General features: G+C 41.5%; 1 protein-coding gene across 4 annotated transcripts in view; it reads right to left on the bottom strand.

Moving 5' to 3' along the window:
* Positions 1-17,083, bottom strand: part of LOC143958204 (lactase-like protein) — an 80,410-nt gene extending 63,327 nt beyond the window's left edge. Inside the window, exons 1-5 of one of the 4 annotated variants that reach the window (XM_077467679.1) lie at positions 16,856-17,083; positions 8,537-8,652; positions 7,019-7,174; positions 3,180-3,340; positions 2,755-2,842 (exon numbers count right to left, since the gene is read on the bottom strand). In XM_077467679.1, the coding sequence (XP_077323805.1) occupies positions 2,755-2,842; positions 3,180-3,340; positions 7,019-7,142 (373 nt within the window). In that variant the 5' untranslated portion in view covers positions 7,143-7,174; positions 8,537-8,652; positions 16,856-17,083. The remainder of the gene's footprint in view (positions 1-2,754; positions 2,843-3,179; positions 3,341-7,018; positions 7,175-8,536; positions 8,653-16,855) is intronic. The other 3 variants (XM_077467680.1, XM_077467676.1, XM_077467678.1) reach the window with 3 other exon arrangements.
* Between the last annotated feature and the right edge of the window lie 420 nt (positions 17,084-17,503).

The raw sequence follows: 17,503 nt of genomic DNA, 5'->3' as shown, positions 1-17,503 counted from the left end.
CGCTAATTACAGATCCCTGCTCTAGGGTGTCTACTAAAAAAATATATATAATGTTTGGGGGTTCTAGGTAATTTTCGAGCAAAAAAATAAATGATTTTCACTTGAAAGCAACACATTTCAGAAAAAGGTTTAGTGTTTAAGTGGTTAAGCTTTCCTCATTTACACACACAAGTCTATTCCTTTGACAAATTGTTACAATGTTTATACTTAGGTTCAACTTATAAAGAATGTTTTGATTCTTGGCAGACTGCCCGGTTTTTCTCTTCCTTTCTTTTGACGGCTGTCGGCTTCAGAAGAGCAGAGAGAATTCTTTGCATAGAAAGAGTCGTGAACCGTTTTTGTCAAGATCGCAATGGGGGAAAAAATTGCGATAACAATTCTTGACAATTAATCGTGCATCTCTATATACAGAATTGCTGCACAAGTCATTGAATGTTCTTAAAAATTACCTTTTCAATCTGCAGCCGTTGTCATTTTATGTGAAATGCAATATGGCCGCCTGGAGGCGCTCTGTACACAGATGGTACACAGAACGCCTCCCAGGTATGTCATTTCCTGCTTGTGATTGGCTCACTGACTTTCCCGGATGATACAAGTCAGATTTTGGGCATCCCTTGCAACATGATGAGATGGACCCCATACTCATTCACATGGGAGGGGGTGGGATCTGGGGCTTCCCTTGTTAAGGGGGGCTTCTGAATTCCAATAAGCCCCCCGCCCGCAGACCCCCACAACCACCGGCCAGGGTTGTGGTGAAAAGGCCCTTGTCCCCATCAATATGGAAACAGGGTGCTTTGGGGGGGGGGAGCTGAACAAAGCACCCATCCCCCATGTTGAGGGCATGTGGCCTGGTAATGTTCAGGAGGGGGGGTGTTCGCTGGCTCCCCTCCCTTAACTGACCTGCTGTGCTGCATGCTCTGATAAGGGTCTGGCGTATAGATGGCTTATATAGATTTGAACCTGTTGTATAGGAAACCATGGTAGGGGGACTGTAGTGTGCGTTTCTGCAAACCTCACAAAAAAAACACAGGTGTGAACCGAGCCTAATTGCATGGGCCGTGGCTCCCAATGATTAAATAAAAGTTCCCCCCAGCCCCATCAGTTTAGCAGCAGAGAGGAAACAATATACTTATTTTTTGGTGGGGGGGGGGGCAGGCAGAGTAATCCTCCATGCTGTGGTTCCGATAGCTGTATGTGGGGGGCACTGTGCGGCAAGCTGTATGGGGCCCCCACAATTTATAATGGTGGTCCTGGATAGGTAGGATGCTGTGAAGTGGAAGTTATTCAATGATATATCTGGGGGTAGAGGTACCTCTCACAAGTCCTGTAAGGGTCACCATACACGGTACAATCTGACTGTACAGTCAAATTTGGATACAGATTGATTGGTAGACATGTGCACTGACAAAAAAATGGAAAATTGAAAAATTCGAAATTTGGAAATCTGAAAATTTGAATTTTCACATTTCCGAATTCTTTGAATTTCCGAATTTCAAGTTTTCGAATTTCCGAATTTCCAAAATTCCGAATTTCCATTTTTGAATTCCGAATTTCCAAGTTTTTGGATTTTTGGAATTCGAGATAATCCGAAAATTCAAAAATCTGAAAAAAAGAAAGAAAATCATTCAAATTTAAAATAATAATTAACTAATAATAACTGACTATTAAATTATAGGTATTGGAATTTCCTTTCAAAATTTGCTGTTTGTGAACATAACTAATTACTAAACTAAATTTATCTGAAGTTACGAATTATCTGAAATAACGAATGCCACATATAAACAAATGGAATGGAACAAATTAATAATAAATAATAATAATAAAAAGGTTTTATTATTATTGTTGTTTATTATTATTAGATTGTTACATTCCTTTCGTTTAGGTCTGGCATTTGTTATTTCAGATAATTCTTAACTTCGGATAAATTCATACTCTAACAGCCAAATTTTAAAGGAAATTCCAATACCTATGATTTATTGTTTATTATTAGTTATTTTTTCAGATTTTCGGGTTTTCGAATTTTCAGATTTTCATTCTTTCGAATTTTCATTCTTATTTTTGGATATTCAAACTTCCAAATTTTTGAGTTTTCAAATTTATGTAATTTCGAATATACGAATTTCCTCATTTCGCTTTTTGGAATTTCCGAAATTTCTAATTTTCCGAATTTCCGAAATTTCCACATTTCGAATTTCCAAATTTCGAATTTTGAAATTTCTGAATTTTGAATTTCAGAAATTTTGAATTTTTGAAAATTCGGAAATTCGAAATGTGGAAATTCTAAATTCGGAAATTCAAAATTTCTAAATTCTAATTTCCGAAATTTTCAAATGTTGAATTTCCGATATTTCGAATTTCTGAAATTTCAAATTTTTGAAAATTCGAAATTTCAAAATTCAAAATTTCGAAATTCCAATTTCCAAAATTTAGAATTTCTGAATTTAGAATTTCCGAATATTCAAAAATTTCGGAAATTCAAAAATACGGAAATTTGAAAATTCAAAATTTCGAAATTTGAAATTCGGAAATTCTAAATTTCGAAATTTGAAATTCGGAAATTCTAAATTTCAGAAAATTGAAAAATTCGGAAATAACTAATTTGGTAAAACAAATTCGGAACTAAAATTGCACATGTCTATTGATTGGATTTTCCAAATCTATCCAATCAGGCAGATTCTTGCTTTACATATCTGTTGGTACATTGTACATTGTAAGCTTCATCACACATCCCTGTCCTGATATAATGGTTCTTACATTTAATGCCGGTAGGAATTACACGAGGCCATGAGATGGAAAGACGGTAATAAGAAACCTTCAGCTCCTTCAGCAGATCGATGTCCTCCTGCAACACACAGTGATGGCAAAATATTGTTCTCATTTATATATACACATCTATAGACTCCTACCATTTATAGATGAACAGAAAAAATGGCGACCCACAGAACCAATCAGATCTCAGCTATCCGTTTTTGATATACTGTATAAGAATAAAAGCTCATGCCATTGTAAATACTAATCTCCCCATTGTGTAGGTGGCTGGCCATAGATTAGGGAACTCGTGGGTTGAAGGAAGGAAAATCGCTCGATTCACCCTATCAACACAGTCAGTATTGGTCAGGGAATGCCTCCCGGTGCGCTGTTGTTGTATTCTGACAATTGAGAACAATGAGGTCTCCTACCTTGACCTTGCTGTATCCTTCGCAGGAAGAATCTGCCGTCTGATTCATGTAGACTTTCCCTTTCTTGTGGGTGAAGACGTCCCATATACTCTTCCCTTTGCCATCCTGGTCCCAGGCTCCTTCCGTCTGATAGGCAGAGCTGCCCACTCCCCACATGAAAGCTGCACAGAAGACAAAGATCCTTCGATTTATGTCACTCTAATCTCATGATCTGTGGATACATTGGGGGGCGGGATTTACTAAAACTGGAGAGTGCAAAATCTGGTTGCATCTCTGCCTGGCAGCCAATCAGCTTCTAACTTCAGCTTTCAAATAACTGCTTGCGGGGGCCCCACCCACTGTACATATACTGTGGGCATGGCGGCCACTCTGTGCCGGATCACGTTACCTAGTACGCGATCGGGCACTTCCCGGTAGGGGGGCGTGAACGTGCGCCATGATTTGTAGACGTGTGCAATTCGTTCCATTTCAAATTATTTTTTTTAATGAATTTCGACAAATTCAGAAATATTCGAATTAACAAAAATATATTTAACTAGTTTTTCAGAATATTCGTAAGTTTGAAACTTCAGAAATTTTCGTATTTCGGGTCATTCGTTATGATCGCAATTCGTAAAAAAAATCAGATATTCGAAAAAAAAAATCAAAAAAATCAGAAATTAGAAAGAAAATCAATAATTTGGAAAAAAAATCAGAAATTATAAAAAAATTGGAATTTTAGAAATTCTTGTCTTTTAGGTCAATTTTAGGTCGATTTTAGGTCAATTTTAGGTCGATTTTTTTTTCAAATTTCAGATTTGTTTTTACAAATCGTGATCATAACAATCATGATTTGTAAAAACAAATCTGAAATTTGAAAAAAAAATCGAAAATCTGAAATAAGAATAACGTAACTATTACTGACTATTAAATTATAGGTATTGGAATTTTCTTTCAAATCTAAATACAAATGATCCGAAATAATGAATGCCGTATCTAAACAAATGGAACGTAACAAATTAATAATAATAAATAACAATAATAAAAAAAAATCGACATTTCGAGAATTCGCAAAAACGGAAGTTCACAAATTCGAACAAAATCAGAAATTCGGAAATTATCAAAAAAAATCGGTAATTCGGAAATGAGAAAAAAAAATCAGAAATTCTAAAATCGGAAATAATAACTAACTAATAATAAATTAACTATTACTGATTATTAAATTATAGGTATTGGAATTTTCTTTCAAATTTGGCTATTCGAATACGAATTATCCAAAATAATGAATGGCGTATCTAAACAAATGGAACGTAGCGAATCAATAATAATAAATAACACTTATAATAAAATAAATTGTGACGGGTGACGCAGCGCGTAGGGAGGCGGAGCCAGTGACGACACCATAAACTAGTGTCAGCAGAGGATCTGCTGCGTACAACAGGCGATGTTGTTTCTGACTATTTTATAAAGCGCTACATCAATCTTGGTCTGTGTGGATAATATTCAGTGACTTTGTTTTCGCATAATACAGCGTTGTGCAATTAAATATTTTTCTTTTGAACCACGATAATAATAATTTTTTTAAATAATAATTTTTAAACAATCATTTTTGAACTATGTATTGTGTATATATACCTTTTTCTACATATCTACACAGTGTTGATCAATCTATGATATTGATCTTACATCATCTGGCTACTTATTCAGTATTATCCTTTTATTTTTCGTAGGTGGGGTGTATGTTATTTTTTTCTCTCACTTATTTATATATATATATATATATATATATTTTTTTTTTTTTTTTTTTTTTCTATTTTTATGCGCTTTTTATGTTTCTTGGCACACGTGTCAATTCAGTACACTACACTGTTTTTGTCCTAGCGATAGGGACTTTGCACATGGCACTTTAGTTGTTGGCGAGATATTGATTTTAGCGCATCACTATTTATTTATATCGGCTGCTTTAACTGACATCATATGCAGATTGAAGTTAAAGCGGAGTTCTACCCAAAAATGGAGCTTCCTCTTTAAGTAACCCCCCCCCCCCGACATGCCACATATGGCGCCGGAAGGAAGATCACCTCTCCCCTCTCCCTTCCTGCAAGATTGCCCCCACCCTTCACGGCGCGCAATGTGGCTCGTGCATGCGCAGCGCACGCCTGGCTGTGAAGCCACGACCAGGGGCCCGCAGTTAGAATGTCGGTGCCTCAGAAGAAGAGGCTTTGTTCGTCCGCAGCGCTGGACCGTGGGATAGGTGAGTGATTATTAAAAGTCAGCGGCTACACTTTTTGTAGCTGCTGATTTTTAAATGGGTGGAACTCCTCTTTAATCCCTTTGATCTGCAGATGAAGGAAAATAATGATACAAAAGTAACAATATCTTACCTTTTGTATGTTCTTCTGAGCAATGTTATTTGTAAATACTGCTTTTTTGACAGCTACAGCTGGTGACACCTTCTCTGATTATACAACAATGGCAGCTTTGATTAATCAATTAAGCTGACATTTGCTGTATAGTGGGGGGGGGGGGTCATGAAGCAGGGCAGAGAAACTGGGCATTCCACACACATCCTGTGTACAATGATTCTCAAAACCTGCAAATAGTTAAACTGTGTAAGGGATTCCTTACTGTTAAGAGTGGTAAGGATGTGGTGCTCCCTTCCACAGTTGGTGGTGTCAGCGGGGAATGTACAGTAGATATATTCAAAAAAATGTTTTCAATGTGTTTCTTAGCAACAGGACAGGGTCATCCATCGCCCAGGGGAAGGATGCAGAATTGCGCCCCCTCCCCCGCTATTAACTGTTTCAGCCTCAGAAGATTTTACCCTCTTCCTGACCAGAGCACTTTCTACAATTCGGCACTGCGTCGTTTTAACTGACAATTGCGCGGACGTTGCAACGTTGCACTCAAACAGAATTAACGTCCCCTTTTTTCCCCACAAATAGAGCTTTCTTTTGGTGGTATTTGATCGCCTTTGTGGTTTTTATTTTTTGCGCTATAAACATAAAAAAAGAGCGACAATTTTGAAAAGAAAGCAATATTTTTGACTTTTTGCTATAATAAATATCCCTCCAAAAATATATATATATATATAAAAAAATATATAATATATAATATTGATTGGTTTACGTAAAAGTTATAGCGTCTACAAAATAGGCGATTTTTATTGTGACATTATGGCGGACAGATCGGACACTTTTGACACTGTTTTGGGACCATTTATCATTTATATAGCGATCAGTGCTATACAAATGCACTGATTACTGTATAAATCACACTGGCAGGGAAGGGGGTTAAACAGTAGGGGGCAATAAAGGGGTTAAGTGTGTCCTAGGGAGTGATTCTAACTGTGGGGGGAGGGGCTTCCACTCACATGACAGCGATCACTGCTCCTGACGACAGGGAGCGGTGATCCCTGTCATGTCACAAGGCAGAACGGGGAAATGTCTTGTTTACATAGGCATCTCCCCACTCTGCCGCTCCGTGACACGAGTCCACGGGTCCCACGGGCATGGTCACGCTGGCCCGCTAGCCCCGCCAATTAAAGGGGGACGTACAGGTACGCCCACTTGCCCACCATTGCCATTCTGCCAACGTATATTGGAGTGCAGCGGTCGGCAAGTGGTTAATACATTCCATAGAATGGGAGTACCCCCCTCTGGATAAATTTTTTGCCCCTTTTGCTTCACTGCACCCGGGGGAACTTCCCCTCCTGCCCACCCCTTGTCCTGGCCCTGACAGGGATATAGACACACACATAAACACACACACTTAGGCTGAACTAGATGGACTTGTTTCTTTATTCAACCTTACCAACTATGTAACTATATAACTATGTAACTATTCACCAATGAACTTACTGGGTGGGAAAGTGCCATAATAAAATGACCCTCGATCGGTCTGTGTCCACTGGAATTCCTCTTCTGCCCAGCTATGTAATACCAGTGACAACAGTTGGGCCACCCAGAACACCGGGAACATCATTCTGCAGCTTGGTGATGGCGAATTCACTGTATCTACGAAGAATAAGTATCACCCGTTACACTTTAATCAACATGCAATGTGTATCTCTTACCGCCAGCATGAACCCCAAATGTTAACTGAGAATAACATGATCGCCAGGCTGTGTTTTTGGTATCATGTCCTATACCTGGGGGTCCCCAAACCACGGCCCACAGGCCACATATGGCTAGCCACAAGATTTTATCCAACTGTTCGTGAAAATATACCTGCTGCCATCTCAGAGGGGGATGTTTCAAGATGAAGAGCAGGGGGGGGGGGGGGGAAGGGGCCGGTAAATATGTAATTTACTTGACCCTTCCTTTCCTAAATGAACACAGTGAGTGATCAATACCAATCACTCCTGTGTCCATTGGTCACTGAAGCATAGTAAAACTTTGCTTCAGTTTGTGAATGAGCAGGAAGCCTTAGAGCGCTTTCTATTCATTTATCTGTGAAGTTGAGGCTACAGAGAAAGAGACTGATAAACGTACTGTATGCCCTCAGTTAATTTTAGTGGCGGGTGAGGGGCGGGGGGGAGACGCTGTCAGGTAGGCTGTATGGGGCCCCATGATTTCCAACAGCAGCCCTGCCCATGGGTAAAAGGGGGGACTCTGCTGGGCATACAGCGACATAAGAGGGGACTCTAATGAGCACTCCTGAATGTAAGGGAGAACTTTGATGAGCACTCCTGAATGTAAGGGAGAACTTTGATGAGCACTCCTGGATGTAAAGGAGAACTTTGATGAGCACTCCTGAATGTAAGGGAGAACTTTGATGAGCACTCCTGGATGTAAAGGAGAACTTTGATGAGCACTCCTGAATGTAAGGGAGAACTTTGATGAGCACTCCTGGATGTAAAGGAGAACTTTGATGAGCACTCCTGAATGTAAGGGAGAACTTTGATGAGCACTCCTGGATGTAAAGGAGAACTTTGATGAGCACTCCTGAATGTAAGGGAGAACTTTGATGAGCACTCCTGAATGTAAAGGAGAGGACTCTGATGGACACTTCTCAATGTAAGGAGGGGATTCTGATGGTCACTCCTCCTGGATTTAAGAATGGATTTCAAGAGCGGGCTGAAAATAGGTAAGTATACACATCTTTCCTACACAGGTTAGTCAGCATAGGTGTTAGGAGGGGGGAGGGAGCATTTTCAAGACTAGTAAGACTTGGCCTGGAATTTTACTTTGCGGGAACTACCACCAGAAATCTGTCGTTGGGGGGGGTCTTTGAATTCCCATGAATATATGTACCTGTGCTCATGTAATGACAGAAGTAAAACACTTGTGCAATTTATTGATGTCAAAGATAAGAGAAACAAGAAGAAGTAGCTACATATATAATAAAACAAAGCTACATCAGTGATGGTTACACACCATGAGACTTTCAGAATCTCTCTCTGTAGGTCACATCCGTGCCTACCCCAGTGAGGTCCATCAGATTCCAGAGACTGACTTGAAACTCTCCACCTGTGGCTCCCGCAGCTCACAGCCTGAAATACAAAGACGTCAGCAGATCTTTAATGTAATTGCAAATCCCTTCAACAATTAGCAGCCTCATAGGCGTGCGTACAGGGTGTGCCGGTTGTGCCTGGGCACACCCTAATCACCTTGTGCAGTACTGATTCTCCATGCTTCCTGGCACCCCCTGTTTCCCCTCTGCAGTGCTGCCAGCTTCCCTCCTCTCCCTCTGGCTGCAGCGGGGGGGGGGGGGGGGGGGTTGTTTCAGGATTGACAACGGGGTAAGGGGCTGGTAAATATTTAATTTACCGACCCCATCATTTTCTGAATTGTTCTGTATATTTTATAGATAGGCAACTCCTATCCTCATATTGATTAGTGGTTACAAATTAATAACTATTGCAGGAGGGAACAGACACAAAAGATACACTCGGCACCTCTTCAAAATAACTGTTCTGTTTTATTTGACGCAATCAATGTTTTTTTATGCATGATTACGTAGGTATCACATTAATATTACAATTGTACTTGTATGGTAACAAAGGACGTAACATAGGCAGGCTAATTCTAATCAGCACTCGAAAGAATGTAAACATGTAATGAAAACATTATTAGTACTGTTTGCATATAAATAAAAAAAACTACTGACACCAGTCTCCGCTCTACTGACACAGTCCACTGCTCTGCTCATATACACGCATGTGTGTTTGTGTTCTGGGATGCACAACCTAATGCAATAGGCTGTGCACACCAATGAGCGGTCTTTTCATGTACAGTGGAACCTTGGATTATGAGCATAATCCGTTCTAGGAGTATGTTCGTAATCCAAAGTACTCGCATATCAAAGCGAGTTTTCTCATTGAAGTCAATGGAAACGAAAATAATTAGTTTGGCATTGACTTAAATGGCATGCAATACTGCATGTGGCCAGAGGCGGGGTGTGCCGGAGAGGCTCACAAACAGCCGAAAAGGCCCGAGCACACTTCGGCTGACCTTGGCAAACCTCGGCAAGACTCCGTTCATGAACCTTTCCAAGGTTTGCCGAGGTCAGCCGAAGTGTGCTCGGGCCTTTCCGTGCATTTCTGAATGCCGGGATCGGCGCTGCTCGGCTCCGGCGCCCCCCCCCATCTCAGGCCAAAATCGGTACTGTACACCGCTTTTTGCCTAAATCCTGCTCGTTTTGCGAGATAACACTCACAAACCGAGTTAGGATTTTTGGACATACAGTGCTCGTTTTGCGAAACGCTTGTTAACTGCGTTACTTGCAAACAGAGGTTCCACTGTACATAGTAGGTGAGGTTGAAAAAAGACACAAGTCCAACCTATGTGTGTGATTATATGTCAGTATTACATTGTATATTCCTGTATGTTGCGGTCGTTCAGGTGCTTATCTAATAGTTTTTTGAAACAATTGATGCCCCCCGCTGAGACCACCACCTGTGGCCACTCTTAGGCCGCGTACACACGCGCGGACTGTTCGCCCAACTTTGTCCGCTGAACAGTGTTTGGGCGGACAGTCCGCTCGTGTGTGGGCTTTCAGCGGACAGTTTCAGCGGACAGTTTGACGAACAAGGTTTTTCGGAAATTCCGTAAAACTGTCCACTGAAACCTTGTTTGAGCGAACAGTCCGCCCGTGTGTAGGCTTGTTCGTCAAACTAAGTTCCGCGCATGCTCAGAAAGGATTTACACGCCGAAAGTTATAATGCAGTGTATAGGATGTCGTATTTTTCGTCCCGTCGTACGTGCCGTTCACGTCATCGCGCACGGTTTCAGCAAACTGTTCGTTCGTCGTGTGTGGCCATGTCCGTCCATGCTAATTTTGAGCGGACTGTTTGGCGAAACTGTTTGACGGACAAAGTTGGGCGAACAGTCCCCGCGTGTGTACGCGGCCTTACAGTAAAGAACCCTCTACGTAGTTTAAGGTTAAACATCTTTTCTTTTAATTTTAATGAGTGGCCCACGAGTCTTGTTAAACTCACTTCCGCAAAAAAAAGTTTTATCCCTATTGTGGGGTCACCAGTACGGTATTTGTATATTTAAATCATATGCCCTCTCAAGCGTCTCTTCTCCAGAGAGAATAAGTTCAGAGCTCACAACCTTTCCTCATAACTAATATCCTCCAGACCCTTTATTAGCTTTGTTGCCCTTCTTTGTAGTTGCTCCATTTCCAGTACATCCTTCCTGAGGACTGGTGCTCTGAGCTGGACAGTATACTCCAGGTGCGGCCGGACCAGAGTCTTGTAGAGCGGGAGAATTATCGTTTTATCTCTGGAGTTGATCCCCTTTTTAATGCCAATATTCTGTTTGCTTTGTTAGCAGCAGCTTTACATTGCATGTCATTGCTGAGCCTATCATCTACTAGGACCCCCAGGTCCTTTTCCATCCTAGATTCCCCCAGAGGTTCTCCCCCCAGTGTATAGATTGCACTCTTTTTTTTTTTATTTGCCACCCAAATGCATTATTTTACATTTTTCTACATTGAACCTCATTTGCCATGTAGTTGCCCATCCTGTTAATGTGTTCAGATCTTTTTGCAAGGTTTCCACAGCCTGCGGAGAAGTTATTGCTGTGCTTAGCTTAGTATCATCTGCAAATACAGAGATTGAACTGTTTACCCCATCCCCATCCTCCAGGTCGTTTATGAATAAATTAAATAGGATTGGTCCCAGCACAGAACCCTGGGGGACCCCACTACCCACCCCTGACCATTCCGAGTACTCCCCATTTATCACTACCCTCTGAACTCGCCCTTGTAGCCAGTTTTCAATCCATATTCTCACCCCATGGTCCATGCCAACGGATCTTATTTTGTACAGTAAACGTTTATGGGAGGCTGTGCCAAATGCTTTTGCAAAATCCAGATACACCACGTCCATGGGCCTTCCTTTATCTAGATGGCAACTCAATCCCTTAGTAGATTGGTTTGGCAAGAACGAATCTTCATGAATCCATGCTGATTACTGCTAAATGATACCGTTTTTCATTACTAAAATCTTGTATATAGTCCCTTATCATCCCCTCCAAGAGCTTGCATACTATTGCTGTTAGGCTAACTGATCTGTAATTCCCAGGGATGTATTTTGGGCCCTTTTTAAATATTGGTGCTACATTGGCTTTTCTCCAATCTGCTGATACCATTCCAGTCAGTAGACTGTCAGTAAAAATTAGGAACAATGGTCTGGCAATTACTCGACTGAGTTCCCTAAGTACCCTTGGGTGCAAGCCATTCGGTCCCGGTGATTTATTAATGTTAGGTTTCCCAAGTCTAATTCTAATTCGATCCTCTGTTAGCCATGAGGGTGCTTCCTGTGATGTGTCATGCGGCTAAACACTGCAGTTTTGGTTACTGAAGGCTCCCGATTCCCTTGTGAAGACTGAGGAGAATAATAAATGCCATCTCCCCATCCTTTGTAACCAGATGTCCTTCCTCATTCTTTATGGGGCCAATATGGTCTGTCCTCTCTTTTTTACTGTTTACATATTTAAAGAATTTCTTGGGATTTTTTTTGCTCTCCTCCGCTATGTGTCTTTCGTTTTCTATCTTAGTCGCCCTAATTGCACCCTTACATTTCTTGTTGCATTCTTTATAAAGTCTGAATGCTGATGATGATCCCTGAATCTTTTTGAAGGCCTTCTCCTTTGCTTTTATATGCATTTTTACATTGGCGTTAAGCCATCCAGGACTTTTGTACGCTCTTTTAAATTTATTACCCAGTGGGATGCACTGACTAATGCCCTTATTTAATATGCTCTTAAAGCAAACCCATCCATGTTCTTTGTTCCTAAGATTTTATCCCAATTTATGTCCTCTAGTAAGGTACGTAGTTTAGGGAAGTTGGCTCTTTTGAAATTCAGTGTCTTTGTATTCCCCTTATGTTTCCTATTTGTGTGATTCATACTGAAGCCAATTGAAGTGAAGGGCCACCCTGAAAAAAAAAATACATAAAAAAATGTGAAAAAAATCTTTAAAAAAAAAAAAAAATTTTTTTTTACTTACCAGAAATGCCTGTTGCTAGGCACATCATCCTAATCTGCCTCTTCCTCCTCCGGGGAGATCTTCTTTCTTCTCTCCTCCGTGATGCGTCTTCTGGGTAATGGGTCGCGCTGTGTTCTGGGAACTGTGTGTCCCAGAACACAGCGCGTCCCATTCACAAAGCGCTGCGCGACTCGTGCATGCGCAGTAGGAAACGGGCAGTGAAGCCGCAAGGCTCCACTGCCTGTTTCCCTTAGATAGAATGGCGGCGCCGGGACCCGAGAGCCGAGGGACAGGTCGGCCTCGGGCGGCCGACATCGCGGGCGCCCTAGACAGGTAAGTCGGCTTATTAAGTCAGCAGCTACAGTGTTTGCAGCTGCTGAATTTTTTTTTTAACCTATATTGCCCCATATTTCCACATCCGTGATCAGGTCTGTATTGTTGGTAATCAGTAGATCTAGTAATGCTTTATTTCTAGTTGGTGAGTCTACCATCTGACCCATGAAACTGTCCTACAAGGCATTTAGGAACTGGCGAGCCTTAAACAAATGCATAATTACTCTGCCCAGTCTATGTCTGGATAATTAAAATCCCCCATTATGATGACACTTCCCATCCTTGCTGGTAATCCAAATTGATGTTGATCATAGAGAATTCCGGCGGACCAGATGGTCGCCGGAGTCTCTATGATCGTTCAGAGGCTGGGCACGATGTTATGACATCACACCCCGCCTCTGCGTTCAAACAAATGGCGCCGCCTTGGCTGGGAGGCCTAGATCGTTTATTTTTTTTTATTTCAGGCTTCCCAGCCTAGAGGATAGATGTGGGTTAGATGTCTTATTGACCCCCATATCTCACTGTAAAGAAGACTTGTCATGGACCTGTCATGAGGACAGAGGACATGCCATATTCCTATTACAAGGAATGTTTACATTCCTTGTAATAGGAATAAAAGTGATCACATTTTATTTGATTTTCAAAAAAGTGTCAAACTAAAAAAAGAAAAAGTAAAATTAAAGCGGAGGTCCACCCTAAAAAACAAAAAAATGACATAAAAATGTCCCTAAAAATCTTGAAAAAAATTAAAATGACAATTTTTTTTTTTTTTAACTTACCAGAAATGGCTGTTGCTAGGCAGATCGTCCTAATCTGCCACTTCCTACACCGCGGTGATCTTTAGTCTTCTCCTCCTCGCGTCGTCTTCTGGGGAACGGGGTGCGCTGTGTTCTGGGGAACTCGCGCATGAGCAGTAGGAAATGGGCAGTGAAGAAGCAAGGCTGCACTGCCTGTTTCCCTTAGTTGGAATGGCGGCGTCGGGACCCGAGAGCCGAGGGACGGGTCAACCTCAGGCGGCCGACATCGCGGGCACCCTGGACAGGTAAGTGTGCTTATTAAAAGTCAGCAGCTACAGTGTTTGTAGCTGCTGACTTAAAAAAAAAAAAATTTCAGCTGGCCCACCACTTTAACAGTAAAAAAAAAAAAATGGAAGCGCCCCTGTCCCAGTGTGCTTGCGTGCTCGCACACAGAAGCAAACGCATACGTAAGTCCCACCCACATATGACAGCGGTGTTCAAACCACACATGTGAGGTATTGCCGCAAACGATAGAGCGAGAGAAATAATTCTAGCCCTAGACCTCCTCTCTAACTCAAAACATGTAACCAGTAAAAAATTTAAAGCGTCGCCTATGGGGATTTTTAAGTACCGAAGTTTGGCGCCATTCCACGAGCGTGTGCAATTTTGAAGTGTGACCTGTTAGGTATCTATTTACTCAGCGTAACTTCATCTTTCACATTATGCAAAAAAATAAATTGGGCTAACTAAATTATGAATTTTACATGTAGGAGAGAAATGTCAGAATTGGCCTGGATGGGAAGTGGTTAAGCCTCTAGCACAGCTGTATTGTTTCAGTGAATGACTGTCTTTCAACCTACATATGAAATGTATGACCATTAGCACCTGCTTGGTATGCAGGCCATACATGGTCGAATTTTGAACAAATTTTCTTTTCAAAATCAGAAAATTCGTTTTTTTTTGTGATCCGATGTTGCCACCATTGATTTTCGAAATTCGGCCGACCAAGCCTTCAATTTCACCTCATGTTGCTACAGAAAAGAATTTTCTTGGCCGGGAATCTTCTTTTCTCTCCGTAAATTTTCTTTTATCTCCGTACATTTTCTTTTCTTATTACATTTCTCGCACGATTCTCCCATCATTGATTAGAAAATCGTTTGTTTTTCAAAAAAATTCCAACATGTCCGATTCCTCAAATTTTATTTCCGCGCGAAAATCGGCTGTTGCTGCAGCCCCACTAATGGTGAGAAATTCATACGAAAATTCTTAGATACGATTTTCGAAATGGAAAAATTCTTTCGAAATTCGAACCGTGTATGGCATGGTAATTGATTAATCATACACCTGACTCCAATCCTACAGAACCCCTGACTTTGTGCAAGTGTAGGAACTAAGGATGAGCTCAGGCGTGTTCACATACTCCACGTGCAGCACCCGCCAGGAAGTCAGCGCAGCGTTGCGCTAATCACAGGCATTGCCCCGATGCGCGGCTGCAGAGATCGGGAAACGTCTCACTGCCTGTGATTAGCGCAGCGCTGCGCCGACTTCCTGGCGGGCTCTGTACGTGTTCCATGCGAACTCCGCCTGAGCTCATCCTTAGTAGGAACTGATGCTGGTTTGAAGCCAAAGGATGGTCACACCAAATATTGATTTGATTCAGATAGTTCTTCTGTTCGCTCAACTTTGCATTTAGTAAATTGATAAAAACAAACAATTAAAATATATATTTTTGAAAGCATTCTTACTTTCTGACATTTGCCTAAAACCTTTGGACAGTACTGTCAGGGTCGGGACAAGGGGTGGGCAGAAGGAGCGGCTGCCATGTGAGGTGAAGGGGGCACTGCAAGGAGATGGGGGGGGGATTTTTGTTGGAAGGGAGAACTTGGAGGGTGGCAGAGGGTAAGTATTGTTCTACGAGGGGAAATTTGTGGGGGTATGCTAAGAGTGTTAATTTAGGGGGTTTTGTGTGGGGAAGGGGAATGGGAGAAGAGGATTTGTGCTGGGGGGAGGGAGATGTATACTGGGAGGGGAAATTAGGAATTTTTAGAGGTAGAGAATTTGTGCTAGGAGAGGTGATTTTTTTGGGGGGGGGGGCAAAGATTTGTGCTGGGAGGGGGATTTCAGAAGGGGTGATGATTTGTACCAGGAGGAGGGAAAAATTATGCTTAGGGGAGTGAAAAGGATTAGTGCTCAGTTTTTTTGTTGCCACATAAAACTCATACATCTTGGGGGGGGCGCAGGTTGGCATGTTTGCCCTGGGCTCTAGAAGACCTTGTCCCAGCACTGAGTTCTGTACATCCGGGTGCTTTGCATGCCTTCATGTCCAGTCTGTTCTCTAGGAGAAAATAATTTAGGAATTGCACAGCACTTGATCTAAAAGGAAGTGCTGCAAATGATTCACCCCAGAATAAAATAAATGGTTTTGGATGCACCTCCACTTTGAATTATATTATATTTTTATGTAACTATAGGTAAGAATGTTTAGTACACTCTTGCCTTTCTTTCGTTTTTGTCCAGCAAATGTTCACCTTGTAATTTTCTACCTTTTATCACAGATCATTGCACTTGTTTACTGCTCCTGATGAGTGGGAGTCCCCACGAAACGCGTAGAGCCTTAGCCTTATGCTACATCTTCAACATCATGTGATCTTGAGACTCTGCAATTAGTGATATTAATTTTATTTTTTATCTTTTATTTACTTTTTTTATCTATCTTTTTTTACTGATTACATGATTGTTGTTTATGAATTAATATAATTACATTACCGTGTACCAATGTTTCTATTACCCATAGACTGGTTTTATATTTTACCATTATCAACTTAATCATGTTGTTCATGAATTTTTTATTATGATAACTACCATTCTGTATTATTATTTTATATTTTTTGCTATGAAATATGTCATTATCATGTATAATTAAAATACTCAGATTCTATTGAACCATACTATTATGTTATTTTTTGACGCAATGTTTATATTTTTGGAGCCCATGATCACGTGATTTTAATCTTTATTTTCTTAGCTGCGCTTCATATAAAGTCCCAACATTCTTTTTTGCCAATGTTGCAAATTCCTTGCAGACATAAATATTAAAATATTGTCCATGGATGACTCCACTATCCTACCTCCATGACCGACACGAGAGGTTGGTTGTATTTATCCCTGTAAATCCAAGGTCCAGCTTACCTTCCCTGGTCAACAATGTCCTTCCTATGTTCTTCTCACAAACTCGGCTCCAGCTAATTGTCCCGAAAAAGGTGAATATCAGTGAGAATGTGGGAAACTCAGAGAAGGGTCTGGTCCTGATGTTCTCTAGCTGCAGCAAAACCCCAAACAAAACAGAACGATCGAGGCCGGAGAAATTAGCTGAGGCCCACAGAACGTACAGAAAAGGCTGCTGGGAGCGAGTGCCTGGTCGGCGGACGCAAAGCACTGTGGGCTGCTGAACTTCTATTAGGAGGCATTGTCCTAGAGTAAGACTGTGTGACCCAGCAAATGTTTTATGGTCGTCTCTCATTCCACAATGACGTTCTACTTTCCGGACCAGCCTGATACTCACATTGATAGATGATAAACCGCTGACAGATAAATAGGCAGAACCATCCATACCTTTATAAACATTTATATCAGTGTACTCAGGGGCGGACTGACAACTGATGGGGCCCCCAGGGCAATAGGAGATTATGGGGCCACACAGTATACACAAAAACACATACACAGTATACACACACACAGGCATGTACTGGCCATTGGGACAACCGGGAGTTTCTCGGTGGGCCGATGGCTCAGTGGGCCACTCTGATGTAAGGGGGTGCTGATGGGACACTCTGATGT

The sequence above is a fragment of the Lithobates pipiens genome, unplaced genomic scaffold (genome assembly GCF_037356315.1).
Source record: "Lithobates pipiens isolate NorthernLeopardFrog02 unplaced genomic scaffold, aLitPip1_a1.2 Scaffold_6, whole genome shotgun sequence".
In the NCBI taxonomy this organism is placed as follows: Eukaryota; Metazoa; Chordata; class Amphibia; order Anura; family Ranidae; genus Lithobates; species Lithobates pipiens.
This window is presented reverse-complemented; position numbering and strand designations above follow the sequence as displayed.